At 51.3% G+C, this 22,894-nt stretch overlaps 1 protein-coding gene across 1 annotated transcript in view; it reads right to left on the bottom strand.

Moving 5' to 3' along the window:
* Positions 1 to 2,056: 2,056 nt before the first annotated feature.
* Kcnk3 (potassium two pore domain channel subfamily K member 3) overlaps positions 2,057 to 22,894 on the bottom strand; it is a 40,849-nt gene continuing 20,011 nt past the window's right edge. The window contains exon 2 of the mRNA XM_070025187.1: positions 2,057 to 5,462. Within this exon, the coding sequence (XP_069881288.1) occupies positions 4,477 to 5,462 (986 nt within the window). The 3' untranslated portion in view covers positions 2,057 to 4,476. The remainder of the gene's footprint in view (positions 5,463 to 22,894) is intronic.

The following is a 22,894-nucleotide window of genomic DNA, read 5'->3' as shown; positions in this document are numbered from 1 at the left end:
CGTTTAGCTGTTTAAGACAGAGTGTTGCTGTTTTTTCTCAAGCTGGCTTTGAACTCATGATCTTCCTGCCGCCACCTACCTAGTAACTGGGATTATAGGCATGCTCCAGCATACCTGGCTTGTAGTTGCTCTTCCCACTGACCATATGTCCATCTAGACCAAATTTTTTCCTGTCCTAGCTTCCTGAGATGAGCTGTGGGAGGCTGCTAGGCTTGAGGCAAGGCGGAGCTTGTGAGAGAGCTCAATGCCTATAGAGGTGGTCATGGAGAACTTGAAGGGACTTTTCTGCTCCCTCAGGGTCTGTCTTCTTTGAAGGATGGCTTGTTTCTGTCACAGCCCCCCTTCTCAGCATGACTGTCCATAAGAAGCAAGCACAGCATAAAGAGTGGTGGCTTCTGCCAAACCTTTGCTGCAGATGGGCCCTTGAGAGACTGTACACAGCAAGCTGGGTAAGGGCATCCACTCTTGTCAGTGAAATCATCCTGCCTGGGTCCAAGTCCCTGCTTTGCCACCAATGCACCGCTTGACCTTGGGCCAGTGGCTGCTCTGAATGCTGGTGTGGTCTGACACATACTTAAGCATGATTTATGCATCTTATATTGTTATTGTCTTCAGTGGTAGAGGGACTTACATGTTAAAACTTATTTTATTTGCTTATGTATTTTTGTGCTGGTACTGGGGATTGAACTCATGTTCTTGTTTAGCTTTTCTGTTTAAGTCTGGTGCTCTACCACTGAGCCACATCTCCACTTATTTTTGTTAGTCATGGGGCTTGAACTCAGGGCCTGGGCGCTGTCCCTGAGCTCTCTTTGCTCAAGGCTAGCATTCTACCACTTTGAGCCACAATCCCACTTCTGGTTTTCTGGTGATTAATTGGAGATAAGAGTCTTGCAGACTTTCCTGCCCAGGATGGATTTGAACTTCAATCCTCAGATCTCAGCCTCCTGAGTGGCTAGGATTACAGGTGTGAGCCAAAAGCTGATCTCCACTTTTAATTAATCACTTTGAACCACTTTTAATCTCCATTGGTGAACTGGAGATAAAAGTCTCTCTAACTTGTTTGCCTAAGCTGGCTGTAAACAGTGATTTTCAGGTTTCAGCCTCCTGAGTAGCTAGGATTACAGGCTTGAGCCCCTCAGCCTAAAACTTTAAAAATTTAGTGGAGGGAAGGAAGGATCAGACCTATCATTCCTTTAGTGAGCTTTAAAAAAAACCTATTAGGAGACAGGGTCTTGCTTTGTAACCTGGACTGGCCTTGAACTGGTGATCCTTCTGCCTTAGGCCTCCAAGTGCTGGAATTACAGGAGTGCTCCACCATGCCCAGCCCATCACTGAGCTTTTGAAAGATGAGCATAACCCAAAGTGTGATCTGGGAAACATACGATATAAAATTTTTGTATCCATCAGGCCATCAAGGCAAGGGGTCCTGTTAAAGGCTGTTGGGGCGGGTATCAGCACAGCTAGGGTACATATCATCAGACTCTACAGGCTGTGTGGGATACAGCGTATCCTAAGTTGTCACTCACAGCTGTGTGATCTGCCTTCTCTGGGCCCAGTTTACTCAAGGTGATTTCTTTTCTTTTCTTTTTTTTGGGGGTCCAGTGGTGGGGCCTGAACTCTGGGCCTGGGCGCTGTCCCTCAGCTCTTCAGCTCAAGGCTAGCGCTCTACCACTTGAGCCACAGCGCCACTTCTGGCTTTTTTCTTTTTGCTTATGTGGTGCTGAGGAATCGAACCCAGGGCCTCATGCATGCAAGGCAAGTACTATACCACTGAGCCACCTTCCCAGCCCTCAAGGTGATTTCTAAAGTCCTGTTCTCCTAGTCTGCTCCAGGATAATGGTAAAGAAATTTGGATGTTCTGGAAAAACCCCTAAAGCAAAGCCAGTGTTGTCCACTAAGTTTCTTCCCAACGGCCCCTAAAACAGAGTCTAGTCAGCCCTGAGGTGGAGAGATCAGCTAGGTGCATTTAGAGGTGCCATGAAGGGGCATGGCTATCTCCTGGCAGCAACAAGGTGAAGGAGGACAGAGGAGCAGGAGCCTGAGGCTGGTCTCCATAGACAGCATTTATTAGGCGCCATTCTCGTTGTGAAGACAGATAGGTGGGAGGAGCTGATGGAGGGGAGGGGCCAGGGCAGCCACAGCCTGGGGAGATCAGGGGCTGCCCGGGGTGGGTGTGGGTGATGTCACCCACACATATTGCATATTCTGTGGCAGTGTGCCCAGGCATAAGGCATCGGGGAAGCAGAAAGGCTGCCTGCAATGGGAGGGATGAGATGGAGAAGTGACATTAGCCTTCTAGCTCCCTAGGAAAGAACCCACCAGAGACCAGCAGTCTACCACGCTCTGCCCCAGGGCCATCGGCCGCCTTCCCCACCCTCTCTCTCTGCAACTTTGGTTATGGCTCCCTCGGGTTGGACAGGACTTGACCCCTCGAGGGCAGGGTCAACACATAGAACAGAGGCAGCAGCACTATCCCCCACCCCAACATAAACATAGAGGGCACACCTCCAGGACCTGCTATTCAGGGCACGTGGACAGCCAGCTCCTCTACACGGAGACAGGACACACACAGGCCAGACTTCTTCCCACTCACCCAGGGACTGGAGGACATGGATGGGGAGCGACCTGCAGGCCTCTCCCTCCAGCTTCCCTAATGCTAGAATTCGGTCTGGCCTTGCTCAGCAGCATGGAGGAGAAAAGGACTAGGAGGAGAGGTCCCTCACCTTATCCTCCTTTTTTTTTTTTTTTAATTTTACAGTATCTGGGGATAACACTCAGGGGTTTGCCCAAGTGACGAAGGTGCTGTGCCACTGAGCTACATCCCTAGCCCCATGCCCACACTTGTTTCCTAATTCATTCTCCCAGCTCCAGCTTTGGGTCCCCAACAGCAAGCTTCAGGTATCACCACCTGTCACCCTCTCCTTGACTTCTGAGTTGTAAGTGGGTTAGGCAGAGGGCACACCAGGTTCAGCCCCTAGCCAACAGAGGTTCCTGGCTTTGACCACCGCCTATTTTTAACAATTTGGGACATGGTTAAAGGGCCATGGTTAATGTTTCCAGAGCCTATGCCTCCCAGCTCTCTAGATGATTCCTCTCAATTCCCAAACTCCGGGAATCCCAGCTTCTGGCCTTTCTTCTGAGATACTGGGCCCTGCTCACTTTGGTCCCAAGAACTTCCCAGCTTGGAATCAGGCATTCCAGGACAAAGGCTTGTTCAGAGCCCCTGCCTTGAGGCCCAGATTAGTCAAGGCTGAGTCTCAGGGGCCAGACCAGGGCTTCTGGTCTCCTTTCAACCCCAGCTTGGCACACAATGCAGGGAGAAGTGAGGAGGACAAGAATAATGGTCTGGGAAAGAAGAACAGTGGCAGGAAGGATACCTGGGCTGGGAAGAAGCAGGTGTGTTCTGGGTCCCCCTTTGCCTTTTGTAATCTGCATCACCCTGGGTAAGTCACATCACCTAAGTCCTCATCTGTAATACCATGAGGATAATAAGGATCCCTTTCCTGGTGACTAGCGAGTGTGGTGACACTCAAATGAATGTGTAGGCAGGGCAGGTTTTTCTGAGGCTAAAAAAAATCACTAAAAAAATCACCCTACATATTTGAGTTGGTGATCCTCAGTGGATGCAGGCCCAGCAGTCAGCCTTCTGCTCCAGATTCCAGAGTCGGGAAGGCCTGAGTCCCCTAGATCTCCTGAGAATGTGGCTACATGCCAGGGGGCTCTTCCCTACCAGGGCTACCACCCAGAAGACTTGGGCGCCCCTGTCTTCCAATTTCCTTGCTCCCAAGCCTGGTCTTCGAGTCTTTCTTTCTGTCCTACCTTCTGGGGACTAGCTTTAGGGACTGCTGGAGTTTCCACTTTCTTCATAACTGCAAAGCCATGCAAAAGAACACAGAAGGAAATGGGAGGCTGGGAGGGACAGGGACTGAGTGGGAGGTTTGTGTGTGGGTGACCTGGACAAAGACACCTTGGTTTCTGGAACCAAGGGGAGGTGGGAGACCTGGCCGGACAGAGGTATAAATAGAGATGCAAACGTACATGGAACAGAAGTCCCCTCAGGAAGTGGGGAGCTGGGGGGGGACTGGGTACCAGCTGGGCCTCGGAGGACTTAGGAGCATCTTAGATTTCCAAAGGGATGGGAGGCTCCAGGGCGGCTGCCTTCCCTCCACGACCCTCCCACCCCCATCAAGTTTCACATTTGCAGGGCTCGTATGGGGGCTCTAGGGGTCCTCAGAGTCCAGCCTTCCTGCTGGCTGGTGCGAGCAGGCACAGTCGGAGATAGGGGCTGGGGGCGAGGGGTGGGAGGGCTGGGGACGGGGCGTCCCGCTGGGCGAAAGGCGTCGGGTGGGGGTGGCCTCCCTCCTGAGCGACCCCCCCCCCGCCGCTCCTCCTGGTGGGTCGGGCAGGAATCCCCCCCACCCCGTGCCCTGCCCGTGCTCCTGCTCTCTGGCTCCGGGGGGCCTGGCGGGCTGTGTTTCACACGGAGCTCCTGCGCTTCATGAGGCCGCGGAAGGTGGTGAGGCTGTGCAGGCCGGTGGACACGGAGCTGATGGCGGAGCGCTGCGTCCCGCTGCACAGGCAGCGGTGCGAGGGCGTGTCGCTGTAGCGGCCGCCCCCGCCCGCCGACGAGTGGCTCTGCTCCACGCACGTGTCGGACGTGGACAGGTCCCGCGGGATGATCATGGGGATGGAGTACTGCAGCTTCTCGCGGCTCTTGTACCAGAGGCACGAGCACATGGACTGGAAGTGCAGCACCTCGGTGTAGACGTTGCGGAAACCGCCGGCGCCGGAGCCGCCGCGTACCCCGAGGCCGCCCGGGGCCGCCATGGGAGACACGGAGTGGTGCGCATGCGCAATGCCGCCGCCGCCGCCGCCGCCGCCGTCGAGGCGCGCGCTCAGGCAGCCCAGGCCGCCCGCGCCGCCGCCCGTGCCGCCCGCCTGCCCGTTGTGCGTGAGCAGCGCGCGGTGCTCGGCGTCCCGCTTCTCGTCCTCGGCGTTCATGGTCATGAAGCGCAGCACCACGAGGTTGAGGAAGGCGCCGATGACCGTGAGCCCCGTGAGGATGTAGACGAAGCTGAAGGCCACGTACTGCGGCTGCGTCTGCAGCGCCTGGTCCTTCTGCAGCGCCACGTAGTCGCCGAAGCCGATGGTGGTGAGCGTGATGAAGCAGTAGTAGTAGGCCTGGAAGAAGGTCCAGCGCTCGTAGTAGGAGAAGGCGGCGGCCCCCACGCACAGCGTGCTCACGCACGAGAAGAAGCCGATGAGCACCATGTTGGCCATGGACACGTCGGCGCGCCGCATGCCCAGGCCCTTCTTGGCGCGGTGCAGCAGGTACCTCACGAAGGTGTTGATGCGCTCGCCCAGGCTCTGGAACATGACCAGGGTGAGCGGGATGCCCAGCAGCGCGTAGAACATGCAGAACACCTTGCCGCCATCCGTGCTGGGCGCCGCGTGGCCGTAGCCTGGGGCCGTGGGGGAGAGGAGAGAAAACAGGAGCTGTGGGGCTGGCCTTGCCGAGACCCTCCTCCTCTCCCTCTCCCTCGGCTTCTCTCTCCTCCCCTCCCCCCTCCCTCCTTGCCTTCTCTCCTCCCTGCTGCTCCACCTCTCCCTCTTCCCCTCCTTGCCCTCCTCTCCTTTCCCCTCCTCTCCCCCCTCCTTTCTTCTTCTCTCCTCCCCGTCCACTTTTTCCTCCCCTCCTCCTCCACTTCTCCCTCTTCCTCTCCCTCCTCTTCCCCCTCCACTTCTTCCTCCCCCTCCAATTCTCCCTCCTTCCCTCCCTTCCACCTCCAAATCTTCTTCCTGTCCCTACTATCTATCTGCAGGCTTTGGGCCTGCCATTCCACACACACAGGCTCCACCAATGTCCCCATACACTGGGCTAACCCCTTTATTTGTGTCTTCATGTGTGACAGTTCCAGAGGGCTGGGAGGAAGGGTGAAGCATATCAACTCTTTCAAGGTCAAACTATTTGGGAGCAGAGCAATCCAGGTTGACCTTGAATTTGCTTGACTGCAAAAAAGTGTTCATGAGGTGTTTCATATACTACCTACAAAGGAGCTGGCTTTGGCTGCTTCTGGGAATCCTATCCAGAGGTAGCTGGAAGCACATGTCAGTTGAGCCCTGGGCTCCCTGGCCTCTCTGGGCTGTGAGGGAAGGTGGTTGGACTGAGAGATTTCTGACATCCTGTGATTCAGTGTGCAGGGAGGGAAACTGAGGCATGGCTGGCCACAGGGCCCCTCCCAATTGGATGAGACTCTCTAGAGTGGCCTTCAGCTCCCAATCAGGAACTGGGTCCTTAGCATCTTCCTCTAGGCTTGGCCCAAGTAGGCTCTGTCCTCATGGGGATGAGACATTACCCTTAGCAAAGCAGTCCCCCCCACCCACCAGGTGTCTCTCCAGGTGTGTTCCCCCACTGATAACTAAACTCTGTGTCCCCCTCCCTTCCAGTCTTCACTGAGCCAGGACTGAGGCTGAGCAAACCTCTCTTTGAGACAACCATCAAATGGCCTTGAGTTCTGTTGGCTAGGGAAAATGACCCTGGATGGGAACTCAGAAGCCCTGGGCACAAGTTCTGGCCCTGTCACTAGTAGCTTTGTGACCTTGGGCAAATTATTCACCCTTGGATCATGTTTTTCATTTATAAAATGAGGGCTACTGCTCTGGTCCTGTTTCTTTCACCAGACTGTTGGGAATAAATATCTCAGGTTTTCTTAAGAGAATTATGATAATGGAATAATGTTGGCAGCCTTGCCATGTTTTCTTCTTTTCTAAGCCTTACAAAATTTGCCTCTTCTTCCATGCAGTCTTCCTGGATTCCTCACAGTTGAAAGTGATCTCTGCCTTTGTGTGGCACTGAACATGTTCAGCCTTGAATTCCAGGGTCCTCCAACTGCACACAACTAAACACTTCCTTTGAGGGAGAACTCTGAGGTATACATTCTCCACTGCTTGTGCCTCCCTGGGAGGAATTTAATTGCAGGCCTGAATACTGTGTCCTCTATGTAGGATCTGATTCAAACCCTCCTTGTCTGTACCATGGATGAATAGTACATGCTTAGGGCATGTCTGCCTGTACTCCCACCCCCCCTGTAATCTGAGTCTTAGTTTCCCCATCTGTAAAATGGTGCTAGTAAGTCACTTGCCTCACAGGGCTTTGGGAGGAATAAGTAAGATAATGTATGCTATACACTTAGCCTGGAGCCTGGTACCTATCAAGTGCCCAATAATGGCTGACTGATTAATAATGAACAAAGTGCCAGATTACTGTCACGTTTCCAAGAGAGCACGGGGCTTGGGGGCGGCTGAGTTCCAGTAAAGCTGGTATGTGTGCCAGCCTAGGCTATCTGAATCTTCAAGCTCAGGGACATCTGGCGACAGCTGTTCAGGGTGAGGAGGCTTCAGGGCTGTGCGTAGAATGGACTCCCCTGCCCCCTCTCCCCCTGTGGCATCCAGCCAGTGACTTTCCCCTTTGCCAGGGGCTGGTGCAGCTGAGCTGTTGAGCCACGGTGCCTGGACCATCCACAGTCCAACAGGGTGAGAACAGATTGTGCCCGCCAGCTCAGCCTGCCAGCCAGACCACAACTCACCTCGACAGCCGGGCAGGTCCCCAGCCAGGGCTGGTTCTTATCCCACCCTGCCCTGTCCCCAAAGGTGGCACTGCACGGTGTGTAGGGGGGCATTGCATTGAGGACAGGGCACCATGGGGAGTGAGGAGCGTGGGCCAGGCCTCCATTGTGTGACCTTCAGCACACTTTGGGTTCACTTGCTTTGTCCACGCTAGAGGTGGGGGAGCTGAAGCTCATAGTCCCTGCCCTGCCTGCCCAGTAGAGGGCCTAGGGGTAGGGGAAGGAGAGACAGCTGGATGTGAAAGTTCTTTGTAGCCCATGGAGTGAGTGGCAGAAGCAGTGATGATGAAGCCTTATAGGGAAAGCCCCTGGAGTGCGGTCCAGGGAGTAGGGCCATGTGTGGGGCCAGGACGCCACAGCACAGGGGACCCCCTTCTCTAGCACCAACCCCACCATTTGACCAACTTTTCTTGTGCTCTGCCATGGCTTGTGACTTCTCCAAGACTCACATCTCTCAGGAAAACCCAGTGCCCACTGCCTGCAGCTTCTGCCCATGCAGGCAGCCTTAAAAGTGCCTGGGCCCTTCCTGGTGTGATTCTAGTCCGCCATCCTTGTCTGGCTTGTGCCATACCCTCAGCAGCCACCTGGCTCTTCACCACACACCCAGACATGCTGCCACTTCCCCCCACTCCCATCCCCTCCATCCTGGCCCAGGTGCCTCAAAGCCCAGCTTCAGCCCCAAGTGGCCACCCTCCTCCTCCCTGTCCCACTGAACTTGACTCTCAGAGCAAGTGACTCATCCAGACCTGACCAAAGGCTCCTACCAGGGCAGAGCATCAGTTTGCCCCAGCCACAGTCAGGCCTGCACAGATCTAACCTTTTGGAACAGATCCCCAGGCTCGTTCTCACTCCCCGCCACATGCCAGGACCTACTCATCAGAAGTTCTGACCCTTCAGACACGTTTTCATTTAATCCTCAAAACCTTCTTGCAAGGTCACCGTTGTGAGCACCTCCCTCTACAGCCGTACTCAGGAAACCTGGAGCGGCCTGGTGAGTTGCTCATAGCCATCAGGACTTTGTGATCCAGCATCCATGCCAGTATACCAGAGACAACGGATCGCCCCAGAAAGGGAAACTGAGGCCAGGGAAAAGGGCTGCTTTGAGCAGAAGATGAGGCATCAAGGCATAGAGAATGATGCCCAGGAGATAGAGGCTTCTCCAGCACAGGGCCAGGGTAAGAGTGTCCACCTCTCAGTCCTCTTGTCACTGGGTGAGAGGGCAAGGGAGCCATGAGGACCTGCTGACGTGGATGCCCAGCTTGGAGAACAGCCAGCCAGGGTGGAGCCAGTCCCAGGGGCCCCAGGCTTCTGGGAAGTCACTGGGAGTTTGGCAAGCCTTGTCTGCCTGCAGCAGGCTGTTGCCTGCCTGGTCCCCATCTGTGTAAGGCGTGGGGCTTTGTGAGAGAGAGGGCAAAAGGTGTTGCTCTATTTGTCCAGCCCTGGAAGTGTCTGTGTGAGGATCTCCATCTGTCCTGATGGACGGTGACACACAAAGGGGGCTGCATTCTGGACTGATTTTCTGGGGATCTTCTCCTACTCCCCACTAGAGCTTGTGTCTTGATCATGAGATACTAGCTGTTGCCTCTTAGAGCGGCCCAATTAAAGTGACTCTTAAGGAAAGCTCACTGGGATTGTTCTTGCTTCCTTTCTCTCTTGGACTCGCTCTTCTGAATCCACTAGAGATTTAAAGGTTCCCAGTGATCCAGTCCTTATATTATACAGATGAGGAAACAGAGGACCAGAAAGGGAAAGCAGCCTTCTCAGGGCCATACAGCTGGGGAGTAGAAGACAGAGCAGTAGCCCCAAATAGATTCTAAAACCAATGCTTTGTCTACTGCTGTACCTGTCCATGTGTCACACTCAATCACAACCAGCAGTTCCTACCTAGGAGTAACTTAACTAAGAGGGTTTTGGAACTAGCTGGAGGCTCAGAATATACTTGAAGAAGCCAGATAGCTGGACATAAAAATTATGTGGCTAGGCATAAATATTGTTAGTATAATTGTTTTAGGGTAGCAAGAAACTAAGAGATGGGATGGGAAGCTCCAGGCTTCCATTCTTTCCTTTTCTGCCTGTCACTGCCAAGGAGCTCAGACACAGGCTGGAACTCTTCCCTCTAGGACATTCAGAGCCTGGAGGGGTCAGTTTTGGCCCTCCCTCTAACTAGTCTGTCTCTTCCTGTGGCCTGTTTCCTTCTAGTCAGAGTATAACTAGTCACTGAGCCCTTGGTAATGGCCTTGGCTGGCCTGGACTCAGCTGCCCGCTCCCCCATTGGTCTCAAGTGCCGGCTAGCCTGCCAGCCTGACCTCCTACTCTTAGCATAGCTGGCCATGAGGCTGGGCTACTGGCCAAAGCCTTGGGTGGAGGAGAGTGCATGGGGCTAAGGGTCTGCTGTGATCTTGGCTGAGACCAGCTTTCTTTCTCAACCAGTCCCTTTCCTTCTTGGGCCTCAGTTCTCTATGTCAGTGACATGGGCAGACAGGTCAAAATAAGATTTTCCCTCTCCCCTCCACCCTACCCCATCCCACTGTGCATTTGTTTTGTGTGGTAGTAGGTTTGAGCTCTGGCCTTGTGCTTGCTAGCTGGTTTATTACTTGAACCATACCTTTTTTGCTTTTGTTATTTCCCCTATAGGGTCTTACATTTTTGCTTAAGCTGACCTGGACTGTGTTCCTATTTATATTTTACATATGGGTGGGATGACAAGTGTGCATTATTGCACCCAGCCTTTTATTCATTGAGATCTCAAGAAATTTTTGCCTGGGATGGACTCAAAGTGCCTTCCTTCTGATTTCTGTTTCCTGCATATCTGGGATTATAGGTGTGGGCCATTGCTCTGCTCCCTACCTTTTCTCACTGCTGTGAATGCCTGATATAATCTCTGATCACCCACCATTTTGAAAGAGTTCGTTTATGCAACATGATGCATTGATTAATACAGTGTATTTACTATCCAGGCAATGGATAGATTATTGTTAAAGCCATAACTAATTAATTTCCTCATCAAAATTAATTAGCACATCTGCTGATCAGAATGTCTGCTTAACATAAGATAATTGATTCTGTGAGGCTGAAGTTATCTTTATGTGTTTAAATACTGAAAGCAAGTAGGAGACCTGTGTGTTTTAGTGGAGTAGATAAGCACACAGGCTCTGGAGCCAAACAGCTTTTACCCTTGGTTACTTAATCCCCTGCATGTTTCCTCCCTCTTTCTTCTTTCGTTCTTTCTTTCTTTCTTTTTCCTTCCTTCCTTCCTTCCTTCCTTCCTTCCTTCCTTCCTTCCTTCCTTCCTTCCTGTCTTTCTTCCTGTCTTTCTTCCTTTCTTCCTTTCGCCAGTCCTGGGGCTTGAACTCAGGGCCTGGACACTATCCTTGAGCTTCTTTTGATGAAGGCTAGTACTCTACCACTTGAGATACAGCACCACTTCTGGCTTTTTCTGTGTATGTGGTACTGAGGAATTGGATCCAGGGCTTCATGCATGCTAGGCAAGCACTCTAGCACTGAGCCACATTCCCAGCCCTCCACATCTTTAAAATGGAGATAATGATGTTTGTTTCAAATAGACTTGCTGTGAGGTTTGGTAAATTAACAGACTTAAAATGCTTAAGACATCAGTATCAACAAATACGAATTATTAATATAAATATTTTGGGAAAATTCAAGATAGCCTTTGTGTGTGGGCGCGCATGCATCTGCATGTGCGTTGGGGCTTGAACTCAAGGCCTCAATTAGCATTTTTACTCACAGCTGTCACTCTAACACTTAAAACCATGTCCCCAATCCTTGCTTTTACCTTGTTGATTAGAAATAATAGTCTCTCAGATTTGTCTAGCTGGGTTGGCTTTGAACTGAGATTCTCAGATCTCAGCCTCCTGTGTAGGTAGGATTACAGGTGTGAGTTGCTGACATCAGCAAGATGAGATGGTCTTTAAAGTTTCTTTTAGCACCACTATTCTATGATCAATGTTTCTCAGTATTCCTGAAATACTGGCTCTATGGAGTTAATAAGTATTGGATGAGAAAAGGATTGTTTGCTTAAATTAATTGGGGTACAGCTGGATCTACTGTCATTTGATGTAGATGTTGGTTTTCTCAGGGCCATACCTGTGTTCACATGCAAGGCCAGTCAAAGCTGTGAGAAGCAGTTAAATTTCCCATGTATTCCATTGTAGAGTTTTTGTTTTGTTTTGTTTTTCCCACAAGTCAAATGTCTGGACAAATGTACCTTGGAATTAAGTTTGGGAGATGCTTCTCTGGTACATCAACCACCTCTAAAGTCCTTCTTCCAAGTCTCTGGGCTTGAGACTCTGATTTTTGTCTGTTGGTGAATTATAATCACAGGGCCCTTGGCAATGCGTGGCCATACCATGTCTCCCCACAGACCTCCATATCTAGTGTAAATAAGGCCCTGGCTGGGCTCATGTTTGTTCTGAGGGAAGATGGATGAGGTGACCTGTGGCCCGAGACATCCAAAGGCTGCAAACTCTGAGCTGATGCCTAACAATAGAGGAGGGTCTGACTTCCAAAGCTTCCTGGGCCGGTGGGGCTGCCAGACAGTACGGACTCCAGGGAGAGGTGGCTCCAGGAACTGCAAGGCTGGGCTTGACTGCTGGCTGAAAGGGGGTCAGGCGAGAGAGCCACCTGGGCAAGGGCCCTCAAGGTTCTGCTTCCTCAGGGTGGAGGTCTATGGACCTCCAATGTGGAGCTGGGTAGTGGGACCAGAATTGGTTAAGGAAGTGCAGCTGGCAGAGGTGCCAGGCTTGCCTCTGAGGGTGGAGGGAGGGGCTGGGGCCTGAGGGACATAGAAGACAACACAGGTACACCCCTTCCCACCTGGGAGATCTGCTCAGACACTACCTTTCCTGAGAACCTTCCAGGCCCTTCCTCCCTGCATGGTAGGGCTTTCACACTGCCTGTCCCACTCCATGAAGAAGGAGTCCTGCAGGCTCTGAGCCCCTGGAGGGTGAGCCAGTCCCCTTTGTTGTTCACAGAGTCTGGTGGGGTGGGGATAGCCACTCTGCAATTCCTGTGGCCTGTGGCTGTGGCCAAAGTTCTAGAGGACTCTGTAGCCCATGATAATGGAGAGAGAGGCCCTCTCCACAGACATCCAGCTTCAGGGATCTCTGGTAACCCAGTGGGCATCCATCCTTGCCCGGACATCCAGCCCAGCCCCCTTCAAAATGAGCCCAACTCTCAGGCCCCCTAAGAACCCCCGCTACACTCCACACACTAAGTAGCGGAGCCTAGAGCTAGGCCTGAGAAACTGCCAGTGTGGAGGGGAGTGGGTATGGAGGGGGTGAGCCTGCAGAGCTGGGTCTGGAGTTTGTCGTGGGGGCTAGAGCTCCAGCTTGGGAAAGGACAGTTCTGAAGCACAGCACCCATCCCATGGCTCCACTGCTCAACCTGCCCCTTCCCAAGGCATCTCTTCCCACTCCCTCTCAGCACTAGCCCCTACTCTGCCCCAGCAGGCCTTCCTCTTTCCTTATCTGTCTCTACCCACACGTGCCCCCTTTACTGGTGCTTGGGTGGGGGCGCCCTGTGGTGTGGAGCAGCCCCATGTCCCTCCCCCACCCTTCCAGGCCTGCGTGGCATGGGCGGGGGGAGCTGAGAGGGAGGGTGCTGGTGTCATGGAAAATCCCTGCAGCAGCCAAGGTCAGTGTTTGCAGACACAGCCTGGCTTGGCTCCAGGCCTGCTTCTGGGGCCAGCTCCCTCCGTCCATCCCAGAGGCAAGCTCTGTGCAGGGGCCTCCTAGGCACTTCAGGGCTGTTCAGGGTGCCTGTGGCAGAAGCCTTCTGAGTGATCAATGCTGCAATGCGGGCCACTTCATAGTTCCACTTGCCCATTTTACAGATAGGTAAACAAAGGCCCAGGGGAGCACTAAGACTTGCTCCAGGTCCTAGAAAGTCAGTGACAGAGTGAAGACTGGAATGTAGGACCCCCTGTCCTCACTCGCCCTCTTGGACTGCCCAGAGAGCTTCTTGTATGTCATTTTTCCAGGCCAAGGAATAGGAAGGCAGTTAAAGAGACCTATTAGATCAAGGACAGCTTGTGGTTGGGTTGGTGACATAGCCTAGAGAAATAGACCAGAGGACCAACAAGGTCCCCGACCTCAACACCATTTTCTGTCTGGAAATAACTGATGAAATCTCTCACTCAAAGCACTTTGGAAACATTAATGTCCTACCAAAGTAGAGGTTGCTAACTACGCGCACGAACCAAATGCATGACACTGTTGGCCAGTGTTTTGGAAGGGATTTGCAACTGGAATAGGAAGGCTGGATGTGGTTGGGGGTGTTGGGGAGGGCTTCTAAGAGGAGGTAGCATTTGCCCTGAGCTCTGCAGGGTCAATGGGAGATGCAGGGTCCCTGGAGTCCCTGAAGCAACGAAATAACACTAGGAAGAAACACGGTGAATTAAGGGCTGAGAAAACAGACTTGGTGGCTTTCTCACAAATGGAGGTGTGTGGGCACTGGAGGAAGCTCCCAGGAAGGCAGCTTCATGTAGGTGAAGCAAGAACCTTAGAAATGCGTCCATCCCAGGACCCCGTGGTGCCGCTTCTAGGAATCTGTTAGGAAATTAACCAGAGATTGGAAAAAAGATTTATGGACAAGGAGGTTTATAGCAGCATTTTCATTGTGAAAAATTGTAAACAGTCCAAATGTACACTAACAGGGTTTGGTTAAACATATTAAGGTATATTTATGGGGTAGAATATTGCACAGCTATTAATGTGTTGTACTTGAGTCTGTTAATTACATAGAAAAACCTTCCTATCATATTGGATATGGCAAATGCAAGACTTTCTATAAGGCAGGATCCCACCTAAATATATAAGTAAAAAAAATACATACAGGCAGTAAAAGAAACTGGAAATACACTTGAGAACTTATCCCTGAATTATAGGATCATGATTGATTTTAATTTTCTTTTCATATATTTTATATGTTCTGTAAAAACACTATTACTTTTATAAGTAAAAAATGATGAATATTATAAACCTAACCACCACCAAAATCCTCAGGGTGTTCTTGGAACAGAAAAGGGAAGGTTGTTGAGCCAGGCAAGGGCTAAGAGGCTTGGAAGGACTGAAAGCCTTAACTGGAAGGCAGTGGGGAGCCTCTGGCAGCTCCTGAGTAGGGGAGGGGTGCATCCAGATAGGTACCCAGGTGAGTTTCCTGGCACATCTCCCTGGGTGGAAGTGGGGTTGAGGCGTGTGCAGCAGTAGAAGATGGAGGGCAGAAAGATTCGTTAAGGGGATCTCAGCATGGTCAAATTGCCTGAGCTAAAGGGAAGCTGAGGGAAAAGGGAGGGGAGAGGAACAAGGTGAGAGGAGAGACAGGGCAGAGGGCAGAGGGATATGCAATGGGTGAGATGTCTTTGCATTTGTGGGCAAAGCTCTAAGTACCTGGAGGGTAAGGATTTTTGTCTCTATAGTGTATTATGATGTCTCCAATATCTAGGAATGAGTTTGGAAAAAAACTGGTCCTTACCAAATCCCTGTAGAATGAATGAGGTTTAAACAGTATGGAGACAGATGGAATATGAGGCCCTGGATGGGCAGGCCACGCCAACGGACAGCAACCCCAGAGGTCCTGGGAAGGACACTGATCTGAGAAGCCCGTGGACTCTCCAAGGCTGGACACTACACCAGGTGTCATAGCCCAGGCTTGTGTACCCTGTCCTTGTGACCAGCTGGACAGGGCATCTGTTGCTCAGAATGTCCTGCTGATTGGACATGGTAGAGTTGTAATGAAATGAACCCACCAGGGCCATCCTGGCACCGAGAAAGGAATTCTACAGCCCTCTTTTAAGATGGCCAGAGGTACCAGTCTCCCAGCCAAGCTTCTTTGTGTCTGACACCGGAGTCTGGATAGCCAGAGTTGCACACATTCACACTCCCTGGCTTTGCCTGGCTTGCCATGGGAGAAAAAGCAGAGGGACATTTCTATCTCCTTGCCAGACTCCCCAGAGAACTGCTGTCAACTGGAAGCCCTCTGGGTCTTGGGGGCACCACAATGGGCTCAGAACTGAGGTGCTTAAAATGTCGCCATGGGAAAAGCTTAGGAGTAGCACAGAGCCTGGGGGATGGGAGGGCACAGGAAATGAAGAGAACCCCTCTAGGAGTCAAGAGGACTGGCACCCATCCTCGCTCTGCCACTGCCTTGCTGTAGGACAGAGGTCAGCAAACTTCTTAAACTTTTTTGTGGGACTAGAGATTGAACCAGGGCCTTGTAAGTGTTAGTTAGGCAAGCACTCCACCACTTGAAACATGTCCCTAACCCAAACATTTTAAAAATAAAGAATTAGATAGTAGATGTTTTAAGCTTCCCAATTCTATGAGAGTCTCTTGCAACTATTCAACTCAGCACTGGACAATATGCAAATGAATGGATGTGGCTGTGTTCCACTAAAACTTTATTGACAAAAACAAGCAGTGGGCTAGACTCAGCCTTTGTGCTTTACTTTGCCAAGCCAGTTGTAGGGTCTTTGTTAAGGGATGCCAGCTTCTAGACACTTGGTTTTCTTCCCTATCAAATGAGACATTAGATAAGAAATTCTTTAAGTTCCCTTCTCTGAAAAGTAATCTAACTTCCTTAGCCTCCTGTCTAGGCATGTGTCATGGTGGTGGTGGGATTCTACATTCTGGACACTTTAGCTCTTTTCCTGTTTGATGAACTTCTATTCCTCCATCAAAGCCCATCTGAAAAGTCACTCCCTCTGGCAAATCTTCCCTGATCTCACTCACCTAAACAAATCAATGCCCTTTTTTTCACTACTCATCTCTCTTCAAACATTCATTCATTCAGCCAGCAGATGATTTGAGTCCTTAATATATTCTGTGGCTCAGTTCTAGAATAATACTTCCTTATATTTTATCTGTGTGGGGTTTTATCAATTACAAAGCAATACAGATGGTGTATGATTTTAAGTTTGTGTGCAGTCCTATAGAGGAAGTGTTATTATTATCCTATTTTACAGGTGTGGAATCTGAGGCACAGACAGACCAAGTTTTATCTCAGGTTGTAAATGTTAGAACCAAACTTGAAATTTAGAGGCAGTTGTCTTTCTACTGTATGTGGCCACCCTAAGAATCTTCACATAGGATGAAGTCAGAAGCCTGGGGTTGGGTTCCAGGTGTGCTAATGTGTGCTCACAGGTAAGGCCATGCCCCTCTCTGGGCTTTGAGAGCCTCCTTTGGAACATGAGGAAATGGGATGATATTTTCGTGAGCCCCTTTAGCATTCTGTGGTTCTCAGCCAAAGCAATGTACTGGGCTTCTGGGTGCACATCAGACCAAAGCCCTGATCCACTCCTGTCCCGGGCTGTAGTGCAGGCTGAGTGGTACCGTCTCCTGGCTGAAGCACAGGGGCGGCTGGAGCCCCAAACCCCAGCCTCCTGCCCTGCTCTATGAGTCTTCCTGCTCAGCAGCCACATGGAATCTGGGAGGAAGCAGCTGCCTGTCCTGGCCCTGGGAGGTCTTCTTTACTGCCTACAGAGCCTGAGGGGTCCAGATGCCCCACTTCTTATTCTGGAGCCTGTTCTCTGGGCCCTTGAGTCTCTCTCCCTCTTTGCTTCCTAGCCTGATGTCATTTTGGCCTCAGGCTTCTGCAGGTGGAACAGTAGTCTGCACTTTTTAGTTCAGCATTCAGCACCCAGTGGCACTGGTGAGGGTGGTGGTGATGGTAGCAATTATGCTGCTAATAAAGCTCCTACACTGAGCATTTGTATACCAGGCACTGTACAGGGGGCTTTTACCTATGGTATTTTATTTATTCTCAGTTTATGATAGGAATCATCTCCACTTTACAGATGAGGAAACCTAAGCACAGAAGGCTTCCAGAACTCATTCACACAGCTAGTACCTATTTTGATGCTGGTTCTGGGCAGGAAGGAGACTGGGCTGAAGGGCTGGCTGGGTGGGCCCAAGGCCACTGAGGCATGTAGCAAAGGGGCTTTCCAAGGCCAAGTTCTGATCTTAACTCAGTGGCCTTTAGATAGGGGATCAGGGATCAGGATCCATGGCCCATCTGAATAGAACAGGTAGGCAGATGTTCCCTCCAGCTCTGATTCTTTCTCCTTCCCCTCTGGCCCTTCCCCTGGAGCTACAGGTCTGGGAGGGAGTGGGCCTCCACGTAGGACTCCATTCACCAAGCCAGAGTCAGATGGCAGGAGGTAGCAGGTGAGGCTGATGCAGACTGTCGGAGAGCATATGGCACCCTCTGGAAGAAGACAGCAACCTCTGGCAGAGGGACTGGGACACCAGGGAGGCTGAACAGGAAGCAGAGGCCCCAGGAGGTTGCAGCACTTGGCTGGTCTCAAGAATATCAGCTGGAAAATCAATGAGACAAACATGGCTTCATTCCCTCTTAGCTTGCCTTAATTAATTAATTGAGCCAACATTGCTTAAGCACCTACTCCTTTGTGCCAGGCACTAGGCTAAGTGCAGAGAGAGGATGCAGACACAAGACAGCTGGGTCTGGCCTTTTGGGAACAAGGAGCAGCCAGCTGTCTGGGGGTAAAGACCAACAGTGAAGATTAGTCCCAGGATGCTCTGAATCTATGCTGTGGGAGCCAAACAAGGAGGGTGGGCCTGTGACTCTGACATGGAGGCAGAAAGCACAGCAATCTTGTCCAGCTCCTGGGGCTGGAAACATAGTATTTCCTGCTCCTGACAGCATGGGGAGATGCCCCTGAACATCTGTAAACACTATCAGGGCGGGTGTGAACACCTGGCAGGTATGCAGAACTGCTTGGCTCTGGTCAAGGTCAGTGTCTGAGTCCAGATACACTCTTTCCCCTTCCTTCCTCACTTTTCTTTTTGTCCCTCTCTTCCCTGCTTCCCTCTTCTTCCTTTCCCCATCCCCCCAAGTCTGTTTATTTTTTAAAAAGTAAACTTAGTTCTAGAGCTGGGCATGATGACTCAAGCCTATAATCCTAGCTACTTGGGAGGCAGAGCTCAGGGGATCAAAGACTGAGATCAGCCCAGGCATAAGAGACTCAGTCTCAACAAAGGTTGTGCATAGTGGCACATGCCTGTCATCCCAAGATATAAGGAAAGCATAATGGCTGGGTGCAGTGTCATGCTTGTCATCCTAGCACCAAAGGAAAGTCCAAATAGGAGGACTGTACTTCAGGTGAGACCGTATGTTGAAAACAACACAAAATGGGACTGGCAGAGTAGCTCAAGTGGTAGAACACTTGCTCAGCTAATATGAGGCCTTGAGTTCAAACTCTAGTACCATTAAAAACCCCAGCCCCAAGCTCAAGGTTAATAGACTGTGCTAGACTGACAGAATATAGTGAAGACTGCTCTTTCTTCTTTTAGCATGCAGCAGCTCTCCTGTGTTGATGCAGTATTGGCTGCTGTGTGTCCCTCCCTCTCCCTTAGGCTTCTTGTAAGAAGCCTTTCTCCTGCTCTGGGCCCCTGAGCATCCCCTTCTCCCAGCTCTGCCTGCAACATCTATCTCTGCCATGTATTTGGCTGCTCCTGGTGACGCTGGCCACTCTCGCCTCATACATAGCAATGCCTTTACGAACAAAGCTTCTTTTCGTCAGCTCTGCCTGTGCTGTGCAGCACAGCACACAACTGGCCACTAGGGTAGGGTGTGCTGGATCCTGAACAAGGCCTTGGAGGTGGTCAGGGCCATGGCTGATTACATGGTTGGTTCTTGACTTCTGATCTCCTCTTTCTGTGACTGAGTCTGGGGCTGCAGGTAGGACTATAAAGGATGGAGTGGAAGAAGAAGTGTGGGTATTGATCTACCAGAATAAAACCTGGGTTTCTCTGCCTGTGCCATTGATGCCATTGATGATGACTAATGATAGGTGATCTCATTCCTTATCATGACCCTCTGGCTGGTCAGTACTGGCTCCATTTTGAGGAGAAAAGCTAAGGCTCCCCAAAGTGAAATATACTGGCCCAAGGTCAGCAGATTAAAACTGACAAAATTAGGACTCATTCTGGATCTTTTAGCCTTCAAAAATCTAGGCTCTATCCTATGTCTGACCACAGTACTCAGGGTGCCCCGGAACCATTCACCTTAGCAATAGAGCATGGACAGCAGGTCCAGGAGGCCATCATCCCAAGACCTCTGTAATACCCTCAGGGCAGGATCTGCGTTTACCATCTTGGGCACCCGCCCCATGTGAAGATGGAGGATGCTGTCTCAAAGTCAGAAAGGGTCAAAACCCCCTCTTTCTTGAGCCTGGTCCCTGCGGTCCCTGTGGACCTTGAGGTTGGGTGGCCAGTCTTTTCTATTCAGGGCTCAGCCCCTGGAACCACACAGCAGGAGATGCTCTGAGGAAGGCGGAGGACAGGAAGGAGGAGGTATGTGGAGCCCTGGGTGGAGTGCTTACTCCTTCCTGCCTCTTTGAAGGTCCTTCTTTCCTTTTAGTTTAGCAGGGTACAGTGTAGGCAGCCCCTTGGTACCTTTTTATCCTGGCCCATGCCCCATGCCACAGTGGATTTCACCAGGGTTGGATGCCGGATCCAAAAGGATGCCAAGCTGCTGGCTGGGCTGTTTATGTAGTGGGCTGGGTTGGGATCAAAGCCATGTGCAAGTCAGAGTTACAGGAAAGAAAAGGTAGTGAATGACCTAGCAAGGCAGAAAGGAATAATGCAACCTGGAGACTGGAAGGAGTGGACAGGCCTGGTCTGCCTGCTGGCTTCTGACCCAGGCCAAGTAGTCCTGTCTCCTTTCAGAAGTCCCTTTGCTTGCTCTGATCCAGAGATGCCCAGGTGAAACCCTAGCAGTTGCAGAAGGAGGCCCAGTTCTATGCACTGCATGCCGGGTTTCTGTGCATGTGAGCAGCACAGGACAAGGGCTTGGCTGGGTTTTGGGAGACACACAGGGGCAAGCACTCTATAATCAGGAACACTCCTGCTGCATCCACAATGAAGGCCCGGACAGCCCACTGGGCAGGGGTTGTGCACATTTGACAGTGGGAACATGAAGCCTGGAAAGGCTACCATCTCATCCACCATTATAGCTCCAGAGTTAAGCCCATTTCTCCTGTTCTAGGAAGCTTTTCCTACCACCCACACTGCTTCTGTGGTCCTATCTCTTACTAGCCATGTGACCTTGAGGTTAGACAGTGTATAAAGTCCTAGTACACATGTGTGTATGGGGAGAGTTTCAGATGTAGGAGCAGTAATTCATATAGCTATCATGTTTTCCTGTACAGCCTGGAGCTGCCAATACCCCTCAGGAAACCTCCCTTATAGTTCCTTGAATACACAGTAGAGTAAGGAGTTCCCAATCTAGCATGTCAGCTGTCCAGTTACAGCCCAACCCTCCTTTCTCCCCTGAGCACTCCTCCTTTGAGCACTTCCTCCTGCTCTGCATACTTCCTTCCCTGGGCACTTGCTTCTGTGAGCACTTGCTCATGGAGTGGCTACTGCTTGGTTCCCTCCTGTATCTCCTCTGCCCTCAAGACCTGCCCCAAGGACACTTTCTCCAGCTTGTTCCCCTGTCTCCTAGCTGGGAGAAGGGCACCTTCTGCCCTCAGCACTCTCTGCCAGGCATTGGGCAGTGGGTAGAGGTGGGTAGTCCTCCATGTCCAGTGTCTTTAGCAGAACTCAAGCAGCTGTGTGAAGCCAGGCTTGATGGATGGCCTGGGTGTGGGGAGAGGCCTTGGGGCATCCTGTCTCTATCACCTGCTCCCCATTCTTCTTCCTGGTCATGGCTAGTGGCCCAGACAGCACTGGGCTGGCAGGGAGTTTGGGAGCAGATGCCAGGAGCTGTAAAGGGAGGCTTTTCTTAGGCTCGGCACCCTCTCCAGGGCTCAGGAGCTCAGATGGTGGAGGCTGGCCGTGTGCCCAGGAGAAGAGGGACTCCAGGCAACAGGGACTTCAGCCTAGAGGTAGCTGCTGGGGCCTTCTCTCCTCTAAGGCAGCCTGCAGATGTGAGGTGCCTATCCTACACATGTACACACACACACACACACACACACACACACACACACACATACACACACACACACACACACACACACACACACACACACACACACACACAACACACACCCATTACCTGCCTCCAGTCACTAAAGCTTTTTTTTTTTTTTTTAAATCAGAGCTTCAAGCTTGCAGGCAGGCCTTTTACCACTTGATCTTTGTCCCCAGCAGTTCCCCGCCCCCTGCCCCCCACCCCCCCCCAGTACTGGGGTTTGAATTCTGGGCTTGGGTGCTATCTTTGAGCTTCTTTTTTTCAAAGCAAGCACTCTGCCACTTGAGCCACAGTGCCATTTTAGTTTTTTTGAGTACTTTATAGGAGAGAGAGTCTCACAGACTTTGTTGCCTAGGCTGGCTTCAAATCACGATCCTCAGACCTCAGTCCCTTGAGTAGCTAGGATTACAGGCATGAACCACTGGTGCCTGGCTGTCTCCTGCACTTTTTTTTTTGGTCAGTCGTGGGGCTTGAACTCTGGGCTTGTGTGCTGTCCTTGTGCTCTTCAGCTCAAGGTGAGTGCTCTACCACTTTAGCCACAGCGCCACTTCTGGTTTTCTAGTGGTTTATTGGAGATAAGAGTCTCACGGACTTTACTGCCCGAGCTGGCTTTGAACTGTGATCCTCAGATCTCAGCCTCCTGAATAGCTAGGATTACAGGCATGAGCCACCAGCGCTCAGCTCTCCAGCACTTTTTACTTTAAGTTTTGGATAAGGTCTCATCCTTTTGCTTGGGGCCAGCCTGGACTGTGATCTTCACTATTGGTTGAGAATGGATAGCTTTTTTTTTTGGTCGTTGGTTGTGGGGCTTGAACTCTGAGCCTGGGCACTGTTCCTGAGCTCTTCAGCTCAGCTTGAGCACTGTACCACTTCAGCCAGAATGCTACTTCCGGTTTTCTGGTTAATTGGAGATAAGTCTCACGGATAGCTTTGAACTCAGCATAGCGTTGAACCAGGATCTTCTTGAGTAGCTGGGATTTACAGACACAGTGAAGCCACAGTTCTTGGCTCTACTGTGGCCTCTTGGCATGACGCTGACATTCAGGGTAGTGCCTGAACCAGGTGAGTACAGGTCAGCTAGTCTTAGTGTGCACTAGAATAAGGGAGAAAGTGCCTTTCAGGACTTTGGAGTTCCCAGCCCTGCGAATGTGGTCCCTCTCTATCTTTGTGAGTCCCCGTCTCCTCAGTCCCCTAAGGGACACAGAAGCTTTTCAGAGTCTAAGACTTACCACTCTCCTTAGAAACACACTCCACACTCAAAAGGAAATGTACTCTTCTTTATCTGACTTATGTAACTGTAACCCCTCTGTGTATCACCT

This window comes from Dipodomys merriami, unplaced genomic scaffold (genome assembly GCF_024711535.1).
Source record: "Dipodomys merriami isolate MVZ:Mamm:240054 unplaced genomic scaffold, mDipMer1.0.p SCAF_17, whole genome shotgun sequence".
NCBI lineage: Eukaryota > Metazoa > Chordata > Mammalia > Rodentia > Heteromyidae > Dipodomys > Dipodomys merriami.
The sequence above is the reverse complement of the archived record's forward strand: the minus strand, read 5'-3'. Positions and strand labels throughout refer to the sequence as shown.